This window comes from Salminus brasiliensis, chromosome 3 (assembly GCF_030463535.1).
Source record: "Salminus brasiliensis chromosome 3, fSalBra1.hap2, whole genome shotgun sequence".
Taxonomy (NCBI): Eukaryota; Metazoa; Chordata; class Actinopteri; order Characiformes; family Bryconidae; genus Salminus; species Salminus brasiliensis.
Window position 1 is genome coordinate 48,836,732 of NC_132880.1, and position 18,153 is coordinate 48,854,884.

Genomic DNA, 18,153 nt, shown 5'->3' on the forward strand with positions numbered 1-18,153 from the left:
CACTCTATCTAATCCTGCACTTTCTAAAACTTCACACTGTGTAGTGTAAAGTGTAAAGGTTTACACTGTGATGTAGAAATTAATGTCTGTTGTGTTTGTTAATGTAACCCAGGCTGGATTAAACTGAAATGGCCGGTGTTCATAATCAATAGGATAAAAACTCTTCCAAAGTGAGAATGTTTAGTAGTAGCATTAGTTACCTGTTTACAGCACTAAGGTTTTTTAAGGATTGTAGTGAAACAGGCTGATCCGGAGCTGTAGGTGTGTGTGCCAGGTAGACACTGCCACTCTCTGTTCCTGGATCTGGTGCCAAGTATTCTAAAGTCAAGTGTGCCGATGGCGGAGATCAGGACGAGGAAGTACTTTACCCTTTTGTTTGTCTCTGTGATTCAGATTTTCTTATCAAATTTTAAACAACAATGAGTTTCTGATTTCTACTCTGTACAGTTTGGCTTATATTTCCAGAACAGGTCTTTGGACCATGTTCCCCAGACCCAGTCTTTACAATCCCAGTCTGAACAATCCTATTATTATTATTGTGGTAAACCCACTGATGTTACTGCACAGTTTTAATGATAATTGTGTCATAAGTATTAAAGAAATTAACTTATTAAAGATATTTAATAAACTTTGTATCTCCTGCAGTGGCTGATTGAATGCTTGAGTGAATAAAGAAACACCTCCAACTTCCTCTTGCAGGTGTTTCTGCAGTAGTTTTTATCTCATACCAAACATTCAGGACATAGTCAGATTGTACCAGCCGGAGAGAGGAACACACAAGCTCATATCTGTGCAGACTTCCAGCTCTTATTGTTGATAGAGTTTCAGCTCTTATTATTTCGTCAGTTACGGTTTTCATGTCCTAACAGTGATGTCCTGCAGGTGAAATGGAGGTGTTGTTCTTTCTGCTGATCCTGGCTGCTGAAATTAAAGGTAAGAACTACATTAAAATAACTTTTACACAACAAAGCTGTTCATTGTGACAGTGAATAAACAAACTGGATTTTACATCAAGTCAGATTTATTTGTATAGCTTTTTACAACTGTTGTCATCACAAAGCACCTTTACATAATTAGTGTCACTTTGATTAATTTATGTCACTTTGTTGCCACTGTTTTGCAGTGAAGATTTTCTAATATCAGTTAAACAAAATCAGAGTACAGATAAAATAAATCAGAGTACAGATGTAGTACAGAGGTGTAAAACATGCTGTACTGTGGGTACGGATTACTCTAAGCCCAATAGGGTATATTCATTTTTATACACAGTAAATATAAAAGCTACCTAGGTGAATCATAAGGCTCTTGATGGTAAGTCAAGAATTATTGTTTTTTAATGTTGCACTTGTTTGTTAAATTTTGATTTGTTAATAGCAGTTAGTCCAGTTTTAAAGTAATTGAATATTCAAAAGAACATTTCAGAACTCTCTTTACAAAAAACAAAACAGCGGACAATAAGAGATCCAGTAATAACAGTCAGTAAAGACAAAGAAATGAAAGCTGATTCTCTGATTTTGATCCAGGTCTTCAGGTTGAAGGCCCCTCCAGTCCTCTTGTGGTCCAGCTGGGAGGTGCTGTGGTTCTGCCGTGTTCTGCTCAGAACCCCCTGCCTCAGGAAGGTCTCAGAGTGGAATGGAGTTCAGACTCAGGATCCGTAGTGAACGTTTTCCAGCAGAATGAAATCAGACCAGAGCTGCAGAGTCTGGCCTTCAGGGGCAGAGCGAACTTCTTCCCAGATCAGATATCGAGAGGGAACTTCTCCATCTTGCTCAGTAACATCACTGGAGAAGATGCTGGAGTTTACAGGTGTCAGGTTTACACAGATCAGGACTCCAGTGAGACTACAGTGGAGATTAAAGATGTTGGTGGGTAAATTTTCTCTTTATCTGGAAACCTAGACTTCTTTGTCATTCTGCACATATGAGGATATACAGTAAAATGTAGATTTACAGTGTAAAGATCTGGTGTCCAAGATGGTCCTGAACAATGTATATATATATATATATACATATATATGTGTGTGTGTGTATGTTAAATAAAAAACTATTGACAGTAATTGAGAGTAGTAGAGAGAGACCTACATAATGTTTGGGACAAGGCATATATTTAATTTCTTCACATTTTATTTATGTTTACAATATACAGTGTGGTTATAGTGCACATTCTCAGATTTTAGGTTATATAGGTTATTTGTATACATTTAAGGTTTAGCATTTACAAAATGACATCGACTAAAGCTTTAGTTTAGTTCTAGTCAAAGTGTAGAAAAGTGGTATAAATTATCTGGCCAAGATCCAAACATGCCACTTCATCTGTGGTAGGAGTATAATGCCCTGGACCTGTATGGCCTGTATGGTGCTTCATCCTACAATGAGACAAACAGGTTTTTTCCCCAACCACACTGCCAGTCTTCTAATCAATGCAGTTTTAAACTATTAAACTTTCATCATAAAACCATTTAAAATGACTTGTTTGGCAAAAAGACCAAAGCCTCAGCATTGCCTCACTTTTAAACAATTAAATTGTTGAGTCAAGCTACAGTAAGAGATCCTTCCATCCCAAATCAGTTCTGATCCTGTTTTTGGATTTTTTCAGAGCGTTTGGTGGTGACAGGTGCGCACCACGCTATCATCACCTTTGTAGGTGAGGAGGTGATACTGAACTGCTCTATAGACTCTCATATACCTGTTCACCAGCTGGAGGAAGTGACCTGGACGAAACACCCCGACATCCTCGTTCTGCTCTTCCAAGAAAATGAGACCCTCTCAGAATCTTCTCATGAACGTTATCAAGGAAGAGCTGAGTTCTTCACCTCAGAAATCCCTGGAGGAAACTTCTCACTGAGGCTGAAGGACGTTAGGCTGGAAGATAAAGGAGAATTCATCTGTAAGGTTCATGCTGCAGACCTTTCAGCTCAAACCACTGTGATCATCCAGCAAATAGGTACCATTAAGAACTCACTGTGAAATCTTATTCGTGAATTGTTCAAAATGAAACCAGATAAAAATTAGTGTGAACATGTTTTCATTATTACTGTCTGTTGATCTGCTGCTGTTTTGTCCTGCAGGTCCCTCCTCTCTCCAGAAATTCATCCTGGTGCTGTGTTTCATTTCATTTGCACTGGCACTGGGACTTGGAGTTCCTGTTTTTATATTTTTGCAGAAAGAAGGTAGAGTTGAGTGAGCAGTAGTAAGCAGATAAATGGTTAAAAATGGCACTAAAATATGAAATAATAATATTCATTATTGTCTCCTCCTCAGCTACAACCAGACGAGTCCTGGTCATGTATATTCTGGCGGCCTTTTGTCCGAACATCTGCATGTTCATTGCTTTTGTACTGTGGTCAACAGAAGGTACGTAGAGTAAGTGTATCTGTTCTTCCCCCAAAACACATACATGGAGAGTGTTGTTGTAAAAAAAGCATTAAATGATTCATGCTGATTAGTGATGATTAGTGTTCTCTTTAATGAAATTGAATAGAATGCACTTGCACTATGTGTAGTTTTTAATGTCTAAAGAGATCATTTAGGTATGATTGGTAGTATCTGAGGAAAATACTGCAGGGGACTCAGTTAAATGACACATGAATCAACTCTTGTGATTAATCGCACACTTACAACCTGATTCAAGAATTAAGATTCATTCAGTTCGATTCATAACATAAAAGACATATTCATAATTGATCATGCACAGCATAAAAGCATCACATGTTTGTAACAGGTGTCTTTGTCTTGCCACTGTGTTTTCTCTTTCTAGTCTGTGTCTGTCTTTTGCCCTGCCATGCGCTCATTAGCTAATGCTTATGTTTTTTTCTGGTCTCCACCCTAGCCCCGCCTTGTCATTAGTGTTCCCACCTGTACATCCTTGTTACCTGAACCTACACCTGACCCTAAACCTAACCATAGCCCTAAGTTAAGAACCTAATCTAAACTTAACCTACTGCACCTGAATCTAAGTCTAACCCTAATCTAACCTAGACTTCACCCTAAACCTAAACTTAACCTACTACATCTTACTCTTAACCTAATTCTAACCTTCACCTCACACTTGCCCTAACCTATGTAATAGTATTACCTGAACTTACACCTCAACCTAAACCTAACCTACTACATGCACACCTAATTCGAACCCAAACCTAAACTTAATTCTTACCTACCTAAACCTATTATAGCTAAACTAACATTACATTTACATATTTAGCTGATGCTCTTATCCAGAGCGACTTACAAGGTTACTTGTATTACAGAGGTGGGCCAATGTAGTGTTAGGAGTCTGGCCCAAGGACTCTTATTAGTGTAGCACAGCACCCAGTCACCCAGACCGGGAATCAAATCCTAGTCTCCCACATGATGTGGTAGCTCACTGGAAGGTAGTGGTGTTATCTGTTGCGCCAACTAAACCTACTTTACCAAAACCTCATTCTAACCTTCACCCGACCCTTGCCCTAACCTGTGTAATTGTATTACCTGAGTTTGAGTACATGGCGGACAGAGCTGTAGTGTAGAGTTATTACATGTGCACAAGATTTCAAAGATTACATATTTGTTGGAGTACACTTTTAGTCGCTTTAGATTTGTGGCCAGGACACACATCAGAATCTGACCTTGTGCTTCAAGACCACAGATATTTTCCTGCTGTTTCTTGTAGGACTGCTCAGTGAGGTCCTAATTTGTGCTGCTGTCAGTTTTGCACGGTGTCTGATACTGATGAAGACTGCCCCTTACCTAAACACACTTCCAGGTATGAGATTGACACCCTAGTGAAGAAAATGCATTTAATTATATTTAAAACATACTGAGATTTGTCAAAGTAAGCTGTACATATACTAGCAAATTCATGTACTAATTAAACTACTACTAATTATATGAATAAAACATTAATATGATGCTTTCATCAAATGTTTGCAAATAATATAGAAAATATAAATAATAATTTATACATAATTTCATATATATTTGTAATAAATAATGGACATTTTAGTTTAATTAGTCTTTAATATACTTCTTAAATACTTGTGTTGAAATACGTTTTTAATGTATATATTATATTAAAAACCTCTACAGCAATTCATTTAAAGCAGAGCTGAAATGTGAAAAAATGTAAAATTGAGTCTCAAAAGCTGATTTTACCAAAATAAATGAAGTCTGTTGTTCATAAAATTGGAAATATCCCACATATTACTCAACTGTTCTGAATTAAAAAAAAAAAACATTTGTGGGCATTTTACAGATCTTTGAGTTCAATCAAATTATAATAATTGAGTTTAAAATTGAGGCTGAAATTGGCAAATAGACTTATTGGCCCCTCTGAGCTTAAAATGGCAAACAAACAATAAACTCCACTAATGTTAGATTTAGTCATTGATCCTATATTGATGTTTCTTAACAAGTTAAGTAACTTAGTTCGGTAATATACAGTGGGGTTCAGTGTGTGGAATCCAACCTATTTGAGTGCAGCCTACAACTTTCCCATTGGCTCCTGGCATCATCGATTTGCATAATGGGCATGTATTTCCCATTCCCTTCACTCACCATCAGTGTGTAGTCATTCACCCCAGGCTACACTCCCCTGTGTGCTCCTTTATAATATGTATCCTGCTACAGCTGTCTGGGTTTTAATGTTGAAGGCTGTAAAAGTGAATGCTACAGTTCCCACTCTGCAACGAGTCTGATAGGTGTTCAAACCTGGACCTTGTAATCCTTGGTGAGAACAAAATCAAGGACTGGAAACTTGGTTGACTGTTTTAATGTAAACATATTTACATATATTTAAATATACATATAGTATATTTGAGTACATTTCTAACACACTCGGCATATACTGGTAATGCAGTTGGAATACTTGTGGAATAAATGTGGTTTAATTACAATTCTGCCCAAATATACTTAAATAGTTCCATTGTATCAAAATAAAGTTTAGCATACCTGAGTCTACCTTCTTCCCACTGGAGCAGGTATGATATTTCAGGTATGATATTTTCCAGATATGATCCAGGAAATTAATGAAATAAATGCAGTTCTTTGGAAATAGTATGCCCTCTAGTGTTGAGTGCACAGTAGTGCACAGTATGTTACACAGCAGTATAGCTCATGAAGGGGTTTATAAAATGCAGTATTGTGGCATTTAGAGTCCATAGTTGGGTGTACTCTGATCTACAAACTCTTCTGTTGGTTTGTATGTTTATGAAATTATATGAAATTACAACACATGTACAGCTAACATACCAAAGGTTTTCATAATGTCTACATGCATGTGATTTACAGAACGGTTGGTGAAAGAAGTGAAAAGTCTGGGTTTTCCACTTTATTGCTCCATTATAATAACAGCTGTATTCTCAGGTAAGCAACACCTTTTCTGCAGTTGAAGGATTTTTTGTTAGGAATGATAAAAAAACAGAAATGCTGCTATTTCATGTTATTTCTGCTTTCTTCTTTGTCTCTGTCCTTTATTAAGTACTAATTATGTAAAGCTGCTTTGTGATGACAACAGTTGTAAAAAGCGCTATACAAATAAATCTGACTTGACTGACTGACTTGACAATGATCATGGTTCAGAACTCAGGGTAGCAAGAGACTTGGTAACTAGACACAGCAACACTGGAGGGTATATGAGTGGCCTCACTGCTGAGTGGTATGAATGGGTGGAGCTTAGGAGGAGCCGGAACTGAGAGTCATAACTGAGTCAGCAGGACAGTTGTACTTAGAATTTAAATGACTTAAGATACAATCTCATTACATTTACCTACATGAGAACACTTTACTTGGATGAATATCAATGAGATTAACAATATCAATGAGAAGATTGACCAAGGGTGCTCAAACTTTCTCATTGATATTGTTAAGCTCATTGATATTGACCATCCAAGTAAAGTGTTCTCATGTTAGTTTCAATGGTTAAATAACATTTATAAATATTTAAATAACATTTATAAATAACATCATTTTTTAAAATAGAGATTAGTTTTTATATTAGTTTAATTAGAATTATTATTTGTACAATTTTAGAGTGAAAAAGTAACTGTACCATGCAAAAGTTTGGGCATCCTAAGAGATTTGAGCTCTCAGTTAACTTTTACCAATGTCTCAAACATTAATGAGCTTATTGGGGCTATGGCTTGTTCACAGTCATTGTTAGGAAAGATCAGGTGATGCACATTTCAAACCTTTAGAAAAACGTGGACTCCCCAAACCTCATCCTTCTGCCAGTTTAAGAAATTACAGTTACAGCTGAGGTCTATAAGACCATTAAAAACCAAGAAAACTTTCAGACAGAACTTCTCTTACTATAAATCAAAACATTTATTTGAATGCAAAAGACTTGGACTCAGAAACCCTTGAGTGGTCCACTGTTCTACTGTGCAGCAATGGTCATACTGTGCACATGACACATCATGACATAAAAAGGTCATCAGAAGAAAACCTCACCACAGAATTCAGCTTGTGTTGCAGCCGGTGACACAGGGAACATTTCACTGGTAGAATGAAGGATAGATTCATTTGAATACCCGCAAATGTTGGAAGAAAACATCAAACAATATGTTTTTTTACATATGTAAAAAAGCTGAAGATGAAAATCAATAAAAAAGACAACATGAAGGCCCACAGTGAGCAGCCAAAGGTGACAGTGGCAAGAAAAACTCCCTCAGAGCTGGAGGAAGAAACCTTGGGAGGAACCAAGACTCACAAGGGACCCGACCCGTCCTCCTCTGATCAAAACTATTTATTAATTATCACTGAACCACCAAGACTGTTTTACTGCTCAGGTGTGCAGTATAATCTTAATATGTCTATATAAAAATCATGGTGTAGTGTTTTTTAGTACTATTAAATAAACTATTTTAGTACTATTAAAATAATATAATATAATTAATAATTAGTACTATTAATATCACCAATACTAACCATCATTACCCTCATTACTCTGACCATATATATATATGGTAATGATGGGTAATAGTGGTGATATTAATAGTGGCAGATAGTTAAGAGTCCGTTTAGGTTTTAACATGGTCATTAAACAAGTAGCAGTGGCAGGAGGGTGTGCCGCTGGTCTGGCACAGGTGGTGGGGGAGCCTGGTGGTCGGACTGATGGCTGGCAGCTGGTCTGATGCAGGTAAAGGAGACCCTAGCAGTCAGTCTTCCAGCAGGTCAGGCTGTATGAGCAGGTGGCCATTTACTCTGAGAAGATAAAGAAACTGTAAAGCATAAAAAATATTGGTGAAAATATTAAAGACAACTTTATACCTTAAACATTAGAATCTACAAACTGAACTGCTCAGTAATATTTGTTCTGTCTGCACTGTTTCACAGATGTTCTTTTTTCCTTCTTGTTTCTTCTCATCTAGCTGAGTTAACACATTATAAAGGATCTTCTTTTATTCTGACTGAGAGAATCTTAATGTTGACAGGACTAATACTGTTTTCTATTGGTGCTGTCATTTCAGGTAAATAAAATAAATATATACATATATCTTCTCGTACACAGTATGCCATTGATCCATGTTTCTTTAAGAATTATGTCAATAAGAACACAATATTTGATTAAAATAAGAAAAAATAAATGTACAATAGTGTAATTGTAGGATATGTTATATGTGTAAAGTGTATATAATGTAAGTATAGTACAGGTGTGTGTGTATATGTAATGTGTGTGTATAGTATATGTATAATATGTGTGTATGTGTATAGTGTAAGTTAATATGTATAGGTTCAGAATTTCTATTTTGTAAATGTGTTTTCTACTGTGAGGAACGATGCACCCATGTTTTTCACTCACCTTTACACCTGTGTAATGTGACATGACAATAAATATGATTTTATATATTATATCGAAACAAAATCAAAATATATTAAACATTAAATATTCATATGCCTCAACTTTTTTTTTGCAGCTAAATTTGCTCTTAGGATATCCTCGTTTCTGTTCCTGGTACAATGCAATGGTGTCCTGTTGGCTTTTTTTCTTCATGCTGATTCAACTAATATACAAGGTATGTTTTCCAATTTCCAGTTTAGCCCTTAAGAAAAATACAATATAAACTCAATGACTTAAACCAAAGAGATGCTCAGTTTATTATGTATCAAACTACTTTTTCAGTGATCTGAATCTGAATGATATTTTAGACCACAATAAACTAAAAATGTTACTGGATGGTTTCGGTTTTTGAAATGTCTCACAATAGGGGACTTTGAATTCACCCTATGAAGCAAACTCCAGCAAAAAGGCAGACCTTGAAAGGTTGAGTTCATCTAAAATACCCGAGAGGAGGGGCTTTATCACTACCCTTGATTGGTTTGCTTTGTTTCCCTCCATTAGTTCTTCCCCCATTGGCCAGTTTAATTAGCACTCCACTGTAATTTCTTTAGATATTATTTTTTAAATTGTCTCTAGTAGTTTCACTGTAAGCTGTAAACTGAATTTGCATGGTATTGTGGGAAGTGGATGACATAGTGGATTTATGAGAATTGCTTTGGTAGCTGTTATCTTGTTGTCACTCCTCGTCCCTCCTCTTCCTCTTTGTCTCTCTCTTTCTTCCTGCCACGTGTAGAGGTTTATCAGCTAGACATTTTTGTTTAGTGGAACAACACATTTAGGTTAATGCTCCTCATGCCCTCATCAGCTTAACTACTGTACCTGTACTACCCCACTTGTTCAGTGGTTGGTGTGGCGCAACAGGTAACGCCACTACCTGCCAGTGAGCTACCACACCATGTGGGAGACTGGGGTTCGATTCCCGGTCTGGGTGACTACACCAATAATAGTCCTTGGACAAGACTCCTAACACTGTATTGGCCCACCTCTGTAATACGAGTAACCTTGTAAGTCGCTCTGGATAAGAGTGTCAGATAAATGTAAATGTTCAGTGAAGTCTCCTGATGTTGCACTTCTCTCTGTATCTTTTAAATGTTGGCACACATTAGTTGTGTCTCACTTCTTAATACTACGAATTCTATTAATAATACAAACATGGATTTATTTGTGTTGTTAATTGACTGTTTGTATTATCATAAGATCATAAGACACTATAACATATAAAGTCTGGAATTACTAACATTCTTCTTATAACTTTGTAGATATTGTTACTACAACACCCTCAGTTTTCGTAGGGATGATTTTGCTTCTCACACTTCAAAGGCACTTCTTTCAGCAGAAACCCTTTAAACGTAAGTAACAATTTGACATTAAAATAAAAATATAATGAATGTGTCATGACTGACTAGGTCTGACAATGAGGGTGAACACTCGCAAAAGATGGCTTGATGCGAGAAAGCAGCAAAGTACAGGGAAAAGGAAAAAGTACAAGGAAAAACCAAACACAACTGTGACAAAGTAACGTGGGCAAAGTAAAGACACACACTTGAGGCTGAAGGGGGAATCCTGGAGCTAGCCTAGCGTACTGAGCGGGATGATAAACGATAACCACAACCTACAGCAGTGCCTGGGAAAACTGGGGACCTGGGAAAATGCTCACCAGGCGCTAGGGAACTTACGTGACGAGAGCTGAGAGATCTGAGAGATCAGCTGCAGAACCCAAATGGCTTGAGTAAGACAGACCTGGTAAAGAGGCTCGTCCATGAACGATACCGATAATGCACTCCTGAAGAGAGAGAGCGTCTCTCCGGCGACCTCGAGGCTTCTTGGACCATCCGCTTGAACACCAAACGCATGTGGTCGTTGGGCACCGGCACCCTGACTATGTAAGATAGGTTCAATTCTCAGCAAAGAGTAGCTAGCGCTAGCCCCTTAAATAGCCTCAGGTGAAACGTATTAACAAAACCAGAATGAACAATGAACATGAATCAAACACATATGACGTAAACATGACGTAAACATGGCGTATAAACGTGAATGTCAAAATAAGAGTCCTCATGAGAGCCTGCGGGCCACGAGCCGGGACCGTCCCTGGGGCGGGCACGGCGATATGGACCTGACAGAATGTCATTTATAGGTAAAGATAATGCCAATTAATTTAAAAATGAACAGCCTTTGAATGAAAATTCAAAGAATTAAGAGTAATATATAAAAACACCTTGTAAGGCAGACAGAAATAAGAGTGGGAAAGGTGAAACATAAAGCAAAATGGGTAGCGCATATTCACTGTACTGCTGCTCAGAACTGCTCCCTGTTTATTGCTGTCGTGTTTTATCTGTGAATAAAAAAGCATATTAAAGGCCAAAGCCTAGTGCCTGTTTAGGGCCAAAATGAAAAGTCTCAGCATATTTAATAAACAGATCAGAATGAGCTTTTAAATATGAGTGACCGCCATCAACACTCGCATGGGAGACCGAACACATCAAGAACATTCTAACCATCCCTTACCAGGACATTTACCACCAGGTTTATGAGGTTTATGGGACGAAGTTCAGTTATAAGGAGAAAACATTACATCGATGCAATCTGCTGTTCATGGCACATTTAGACTTGAAATTATTTTCCCATCATTACAAAAAAACTGGAACATTTTATTTAATTCTCACTAAACCTGAACTAACTTTCCCAATGTGTCACATTGAAGCAGCTTCCAAAGTAAAGTGTTGGGACATCTGCTCATTCAATGTTTCTTCTAAAGTCAAGGCTATTAAAAATAATTTCTCCTGCTTTTGTTGGAGTAACTGTCTCAACTGTCCAGGGATGAAGGCTTTCTACTAGATTTTGGAAAAGAATTGCTGTGAGGATTTGATTGTGTTCTGTTACAAGAGCATTAGTGAGGTCAGGATGTTGGAGGATGATGATCACCACCCCACCTCATCATCCCCAACTCCCCAACTTAAAACTGCTCCCCAGTTATTGCTGTGGTGTTTTATTTGTGACCTCAGTAACAACCAATCAAAAAGCATATTAAAGGCCAAAGCCTAGTGCCTCACCATCCCTTACCAGGACATTTACCACCAGGTTTATGAGGTTAATGGGACGAAGTTCAGTTATAATGAGAAAACATTACATCGATGCAATCTGCTGTTCATGGCACTGCAAATGTGATATTTAAACCTTCAGTCAATGACAGCACTTCCACATAAATTATATTAATGCCTTTGCTTTTTCAGGTCTCCATATTGGACTCACATCTGCTGTTGTAGCGGTAGCCTGCATGATGGTCATAGGTGTTTTTATATTTATTGGTATTTACTCAGGAAATGTTACCCAAAGTAAGTACTGTTGTAACTTTGTGAAATACAATTAAATACACTTAAAAACACTGTGTGTTGTGTAAGCATTTCCACCATTGTTTGGTTTCTAACCAGGTGGAATTCAGGAGTAAAGACTGGCTGGGATTAATGCTAGATCTTCCCAAATGGATCTAATAGGATAAAATATGTGTCGTTGCAGAACTACAACAAACTGGGTGGTTTTTAGCAGTGCAGACAAAAATGTCAGAAAACAAACCACCTAAGCTCTAAGCTCCAAACTTTGAATAATGCAGCAGTGATGCTCTTCTGCTGACATGGACTCAATGGAACTGTGGCACTATTTAAGGTAGAATGCAGAGTTAGCCTAAAAAGCTAACTTTAGCTTTAGTTTTGGCTGCTAACTGTTAACATTGCCACACTTATCAGTCCTAATAGAGCTCTGTTTAGTTTTCCTCACCGAAATAAGGTCCCAGATGAACTCTGTCTAGGGTAGCTTTCCCTAAAAAGAAGCAGCAGCTTAGGATCATGTCTATTAACGGAGCCTAGAGGACGCCAGAGGGCACCCTGCTACAGCAAACCTAAAGATTGGAAGTGTTATGGAACCAGATCCATTAAAAATGCCTGGATTGGATAATTGAAAATATTCAGTTCAAATTGTATCATATAAATCTGGACATTTTGTGTTTGTTTCAGTGTGGAGGCTTCCATTTATGGCAGTAATATTCATCATTTTGTGGATCACGCTGGTCTGTTTGGTGCGACGACAACATAATAATAATAATAATAGATTCTGCGCTAAATGGAGAGGATTGGGATGTAAGTACTGTTGAACTGTGATAGTGAAACTATCATTATTTTATTCACTCTAATTATACTATAATAATACTTTAATGTGAAATATTTATATTTTCAGATATGTGCTGTGCAGTGCTCCTCTCAATATCTGTTCTTGCCAATGGAATTTTGTATCTTCATTTTATAAGGGAGTACATGAGATCAAAAGGTAGGAAATTAATAATATTACTCTTTCTCCATCACCTTGCATTTCACATGTGCCTTTAGTACATCATGAATTATAAAAGTACAAAGTTTTGTACTAATATATTCTTTGGTTTGTAATTTAAAATTCTGAGCTGGTTTTGTGTGAATAAAACCTGCTGCTTTTGTGAAAACTGATGTAACAGCTTTCAAGTCTATTTTTATTTTATCAGTTTATTTTTTTATTTAGCAACTTCTCTTCACGGAAATGACTTAAAATTGTAACTGCTGAGCTTTTAGTAGACAGTGCGTATTTGGGACCACGTCAATAGCGTCAAAAATAGCTTGTATTATGTATCAAATGAAGGAAAATATAATATTAAATATTGGCCACTTTTGAGGCTGATTGAAACTCTAATCTCTGGTTACAGATTATTCTGGATACTTGGCTTTAACAGTGCTGCTGCATATTTTGCCTCCTGCATCCCTGTTTGATCACCCGAGAAATATACAGAGTAAGTTTATGATTCTCAGTAATATTAATGTACAGAATATCTGTACTCTATATGGAATTATGTGGTAATAAAAAGTCAAACTGTATATATTATTATGTATTGCAGAGATTCCTCACATTACTCTTTACATGTTTGGAGCTTCAGGATTGAGCATTGTAACTTCCCTCACTCTGGGCTCGGAGCTGATCTTAAAAGCAGGTAAAAAGTGCATGGTCTGTTAAGGGATGTAATTGGTGGTAGCATTATGGTTACTGTGTTCAGATAAGCTTCTACATTTCAAAAATAAACCTCCACACTCTTAAGGTAAAGAGATTCCAAAGACATCAACATTCTTCCTGTGTCTCTGTTTGCTTTTTGCAAACCCGTTTTTCACAGTGTTTTAAGCTGTGACATCCTTGTTTGATGACTTCTTGGTTTTTTGGCTGTACTTGGATGTTAGGAATTGTGGATGTGCCTACATTACTGTTGTCTGCCTGATTCTTTGCCTGTCTCAACCTCATTATTAGACATGAACCAATTTTGTAGTTTTGGTATGCATTATCTCTTGCTCTGCATTTAGACTTGAAATGATTTTCCCATCATTACAAAAACACTTGAACATTTTATTTAATTCTCACTAAACCTGAACTAACCTTCCCAATATGCCACACTGAAGCAGCTTCCAAATTAAAAAAAGGCTATTAAAATAATTTCTCCTGCTTTTGTTGGAGTAACCTTCTCTACTGTCCAGGGATGAAGGCTTTCTACTAGATTTTGGAGAAAAATTGCTGTGAGGATTTGGTTGCATTTAACGACAAGAGTGTTAGTGAGCTTAGGATGTTGGGTGATCGCCACCTCACCCCACCTCATCATCCCAAACTCCCCAACTCATCTCAAAAGTACTGGATGGAGCTCCACCATCATCCATCATTCCAGAGAACACAGTTCTTCCACTGCTCCACAGCTCAATGCTGGAGGGCTTTATACCCCTCTAGCCCAACGCCTGGCATTAGACAGCATGGAGCCAATAGGTTCATGATTATTGATCTACTCCAGAGAGTCCTATTCTATTGGCACTTAGTACTTCTCTACAGGGACTAGACAAGCTGTGTGTGTCAGCAATGGGTGCAACTTAAAGTATGTAATGCATACGTACGTGTTTGTAGCTTCAGGATTGAGTATTGTAACTTCCCTCACTCTGTTAAGGGATGTAATTGGTGGTACATCTGTACCACCTGTAGAAGGGATGTCAACAAACATTTGATACAAACATGTGTATCAAAAGAGGGACCTTTTTTAAGTTTCCAATATATTTCAATAATTTCTTATTCACTCTATAATTTTCACTCTATAAATTAATGAATACTGAAAATAAAATAGGGGAATCGGTTGTAGCTGGAAATTCAGTAATATTAACAACATTAAATGCTAACTGTGTGTGTGTGTGTGTTTGTGTGTGTAGGAACAGCAGAGCGGACTCTCCCAGAAATGTACATCATCATCCTGCCGTTTGAATGTCTCTTCGTTTTGGGTTGGCTTGCTTTACAGATCTACAGCTCCTGTAAGTACCACCTGGGCCGGGTTTCCAAAAGACAGAGACAGGCAGAGCTTTACTGATCCTGAAGGAAACGACAGCACCTTAGTATTAAGATCATCTTCACTGATGGAGAGAGTGTACAGCTGAGTTTCTTTTTTGTGGGTGTGTTTACTTTTACTCTAGGACATTTTAGTGAAGATCAGGGACATTAAAATACTGTAAAGTTAGGGTAAAGCTTAGTAGGGTAAGTTTCAGGAAGTTAAGGAAGGCTATCAAAGTTTTGGAAAAAGTTTGGAAGTTTTAGAACATTTAGGAATGTTCAGAGAGGTTTTGGCTATAGGCTACAGAGATTTAACGGCATTCGTAGGATATTTATGGATATTATAGAAGGATGTACTGTGAAGGTTAGGTGATTTTAGAAAATGGTTGGAGAAGGTTTTGGAGGTTTAGGGCAGGTTTGAGAAGTGGCAGAACATTTACAACACTGAGGAGGGTTGAGTGAACAGTAGTGTTCATATTAATATTAATATTCATATCTATAACATAGTTAATGAAGGCAGAACAGATCAGAGTAACTTCATTGATGTTTGGAGCAGATTAAATGATACTGTAATTGTAAACATGTATGATGTAAATGAATTTAAGACGAATTATGCTCTATCTCTTTCTCTGCTCTACATGATTGAAGGGATGAGAATGAGAGGCAGGTAAGATCAGCTTAATCTCTGCATCTTTAACTACCTCACTAACTACATTCAGAAGCTCAGTAACGACTATGATAATAAACGTGATTCCTCCTTCCAGAATAAAGAGGAATTTTGAAGATGAGGAGGAAGCAGAGGCTCAGGTGAGAAAAGTGGACTGATTCTATGATGAACTGAGTTAGTGGACGGGGGGTGGGAGGGTGAACAGTGTGATAACTGAATGTGTTAGTGAAGGTGGGAGTAGTGATAATGGGGTGTTCTGTGTGCAGGCTGGTGAAGGTAGTGAAGAAATGGAGGTCCGGGCCTCTCTCACTAAAACTCCTGAGTCCTGAGGAGATCACGGGACATAGGTGTGTATGATCTGTGTTTAATGTTTATTTAATGATGATGAATTATTATACAGCTGATGTTATTTTCTACAGGATCCACTGATGCAGAAGATCACCTTAACTCTGGACCTGCTGAACATCTGAGACTGACCAGACCTTCTCCTTTACACTCAGATGAGTTTTTCAGTGTCATATTAACTCATCCGGACTACTGAACCTACTACTGAACCTACCTCCTTTACCTGATTTATTTATGAAAGTGTTTTTTATGGATGTGTTTTTATGTAATTAGATTTCAGAAGATTTTCTAGTTGCTTTATATCTTATTTTCTTATATTGCTTTAATAAATATTATTTTGAATTGGACTTTTTTATTTCATCTTAAGTTCCTAACAAACCACATGGACCTCTAGGCCTGCCTTACAACAGTGACCCTCTCACACAAGATCAACAAGCTGCCAGCCCCAGTGATGTCCCTGGACATTTAGCCCAGGTCTTCTTTGACATCTTTAACATGTCACTGGTCGAGGCATCTCTGTGGTCTCATTGATGAATTGGTCTACAGGGAGGAGAGCTTGGTGTTTTTAAAAACCTTTTAACAACCGGAAAACCAAAGGCTTCACACACAAATCAATGAGACTGAGGTAGAGCGTGTCTCCAGCTAACGTTTCTGAGCATTTCTGTGGATCTTCATTGACTCCCAACCTCTCATCAGGTTTAGAAGGCTCAGCGGTGACTTTACTTCTAAAGGAGACTGATGAAGGACCATCTATCTATCTTCTTAGATCCTCACAAACTAACAACAGCTCCATTTTTGCTGACAGCAATGTCCTGCATCACTACCATGTTTTAAGAGCATAAACTTGGGCCTTCACTATCAGAGTCTGGTCTTCACCACATAGGTTAAGGAAGTGTGCTGAGTCTCAAACCAAGGAGTTCCTTGATGAGCTCCAAAAGATTTAACAAAGCTCTCTAGACTGGCTAAAATTACATCTGAGTACATCATACATTGAGAATTTCCCCACTGCGGGACTAATAAAGGACTATCTTATCTTATCTTATCTTATCTTATCTTATCTTATCTCTTTCTTAAAAGTTAAACTTCCACTAATCCACTATGAGGCAGATAATCTACTAATAGAGAACTTTCAGTACCACTGTTTCTCTCCCAAGGAGCTGTCCAGCAAAACGTACTCCCAGTGCAGTGAATGATATTACAGCATGTCACAAAGAACCCTGGGGGAACAGACATGATTCTTATCCAGCCTCAGTCTACAGCAGTAATCTCTATCCCTACTCTTGGAGAGAAACTGTCTAGCAGACTTTGGATCTAACCCTAAGTCCCAGTGGTTATTGTGCTCTATGTTCAGCAATAAAATGAACCTCTCCTCTGCCCACAATATCTGGCTGCCCACAATATCTGGCCTCACCACAGAGGACTGATCTGACCCTACATTAGCTAATACTTCATCACCAGCAGTATTGGGTTCATTTTCAATTGGGTTAATTTTTACTAGCCACTTCCAGTCAAGATTATTGCCAGACCTGTTGAACTTCACTTAAATAGAACCTGTCTGATAGTGTGAAGCAGGCTAGAATGTCTCAAAAAGTACAAGTTATACAAGTACACCTGAACTACAAGCTATTCCATGTTTCCTAAAAATTCAATGTGCAAGTTTTTCTAATGCTGGGACAATGAGGTCAGACATCCCTGTGTGTCATCCTGCTTGTGTTCCTCTGCATAAGTAACACAGTAGTGTTGTGTACAGCCTCTGCTGTGCCCCCTGCAGGCCCAGCAGTGCTGCTGTTCAAACATAAGCTGCTGGAGTTGCAGAAGGGTGTTCCTGAGGGGCTCTTGGAGAGCCACCATAATACACCCCTCCTGATCCAACTAACCACTGCCTTCAGGTTCTTTAAACACCACCTGCTGTGACTTAAACACATCATCAGTAATGAACCCTGGGTCATGAGGAGTTTGGGGTC

General features: G+C 37.9%; 1 protein-coding gene across 2 annotated transcripts; it reads left to right on the forward strand.

The window, feature by feature from the left end:
- The first annotated feature begins 704 nt into the window (after positions 1 to 704).
- LOC140551506 (uncharacterized) lies at positions 705 to 16,493 on the forward strand. 2 transcript variants are annotated; one of them, XM_072674953.1, is made up of 20 exons: positions 705 to 933; positions 1,524 to 1,865; positions 2,596 to 2,943; positions 3,068 to 3,169; positions 3,261 to 3,353; positions 4,648 to 4,740; positions 6,264 to 6,338; positions 8,345 to 8,443; positions 8,891 to 8,989; positions 10,074 to 10,163; positions 12,045 to 12,146; positions 12,822 to 12,944; positions 13,042 to 13,131; positions 13,538 to 13,621; positions 13,727 to 13,819; positions 15,063 to 15,161; positions 15,826 to 15,844; positions 15,942 to 15,984; positions 16,111 to 16,191; positions 16,264 to 16,493. In XM_072674953.1, exons 1-19 carry the CDS (start codon positions 888 to 890, stop codon positions 16,171 to 16,173), a joined length of 2,103 nt encoding a protein of 700 aa, XP_072531054.1. In that variant the 5' UTR covers positions 705 to 887; the 3' UTR covers positions 16,174 to 16,191; positions 16,264 to 16,493. The 2 variants fall into 2 exon arrangements, with proteins under 2 accessions (XP_072531054.1, XP_072531056.1); XM_072674955.1 differs by lacking the exon at positions 13,538 to 13,621.
- The last annotated feature ends 1,660 nt before the right edge of the window (positions 16,494 to 18,153 follow it).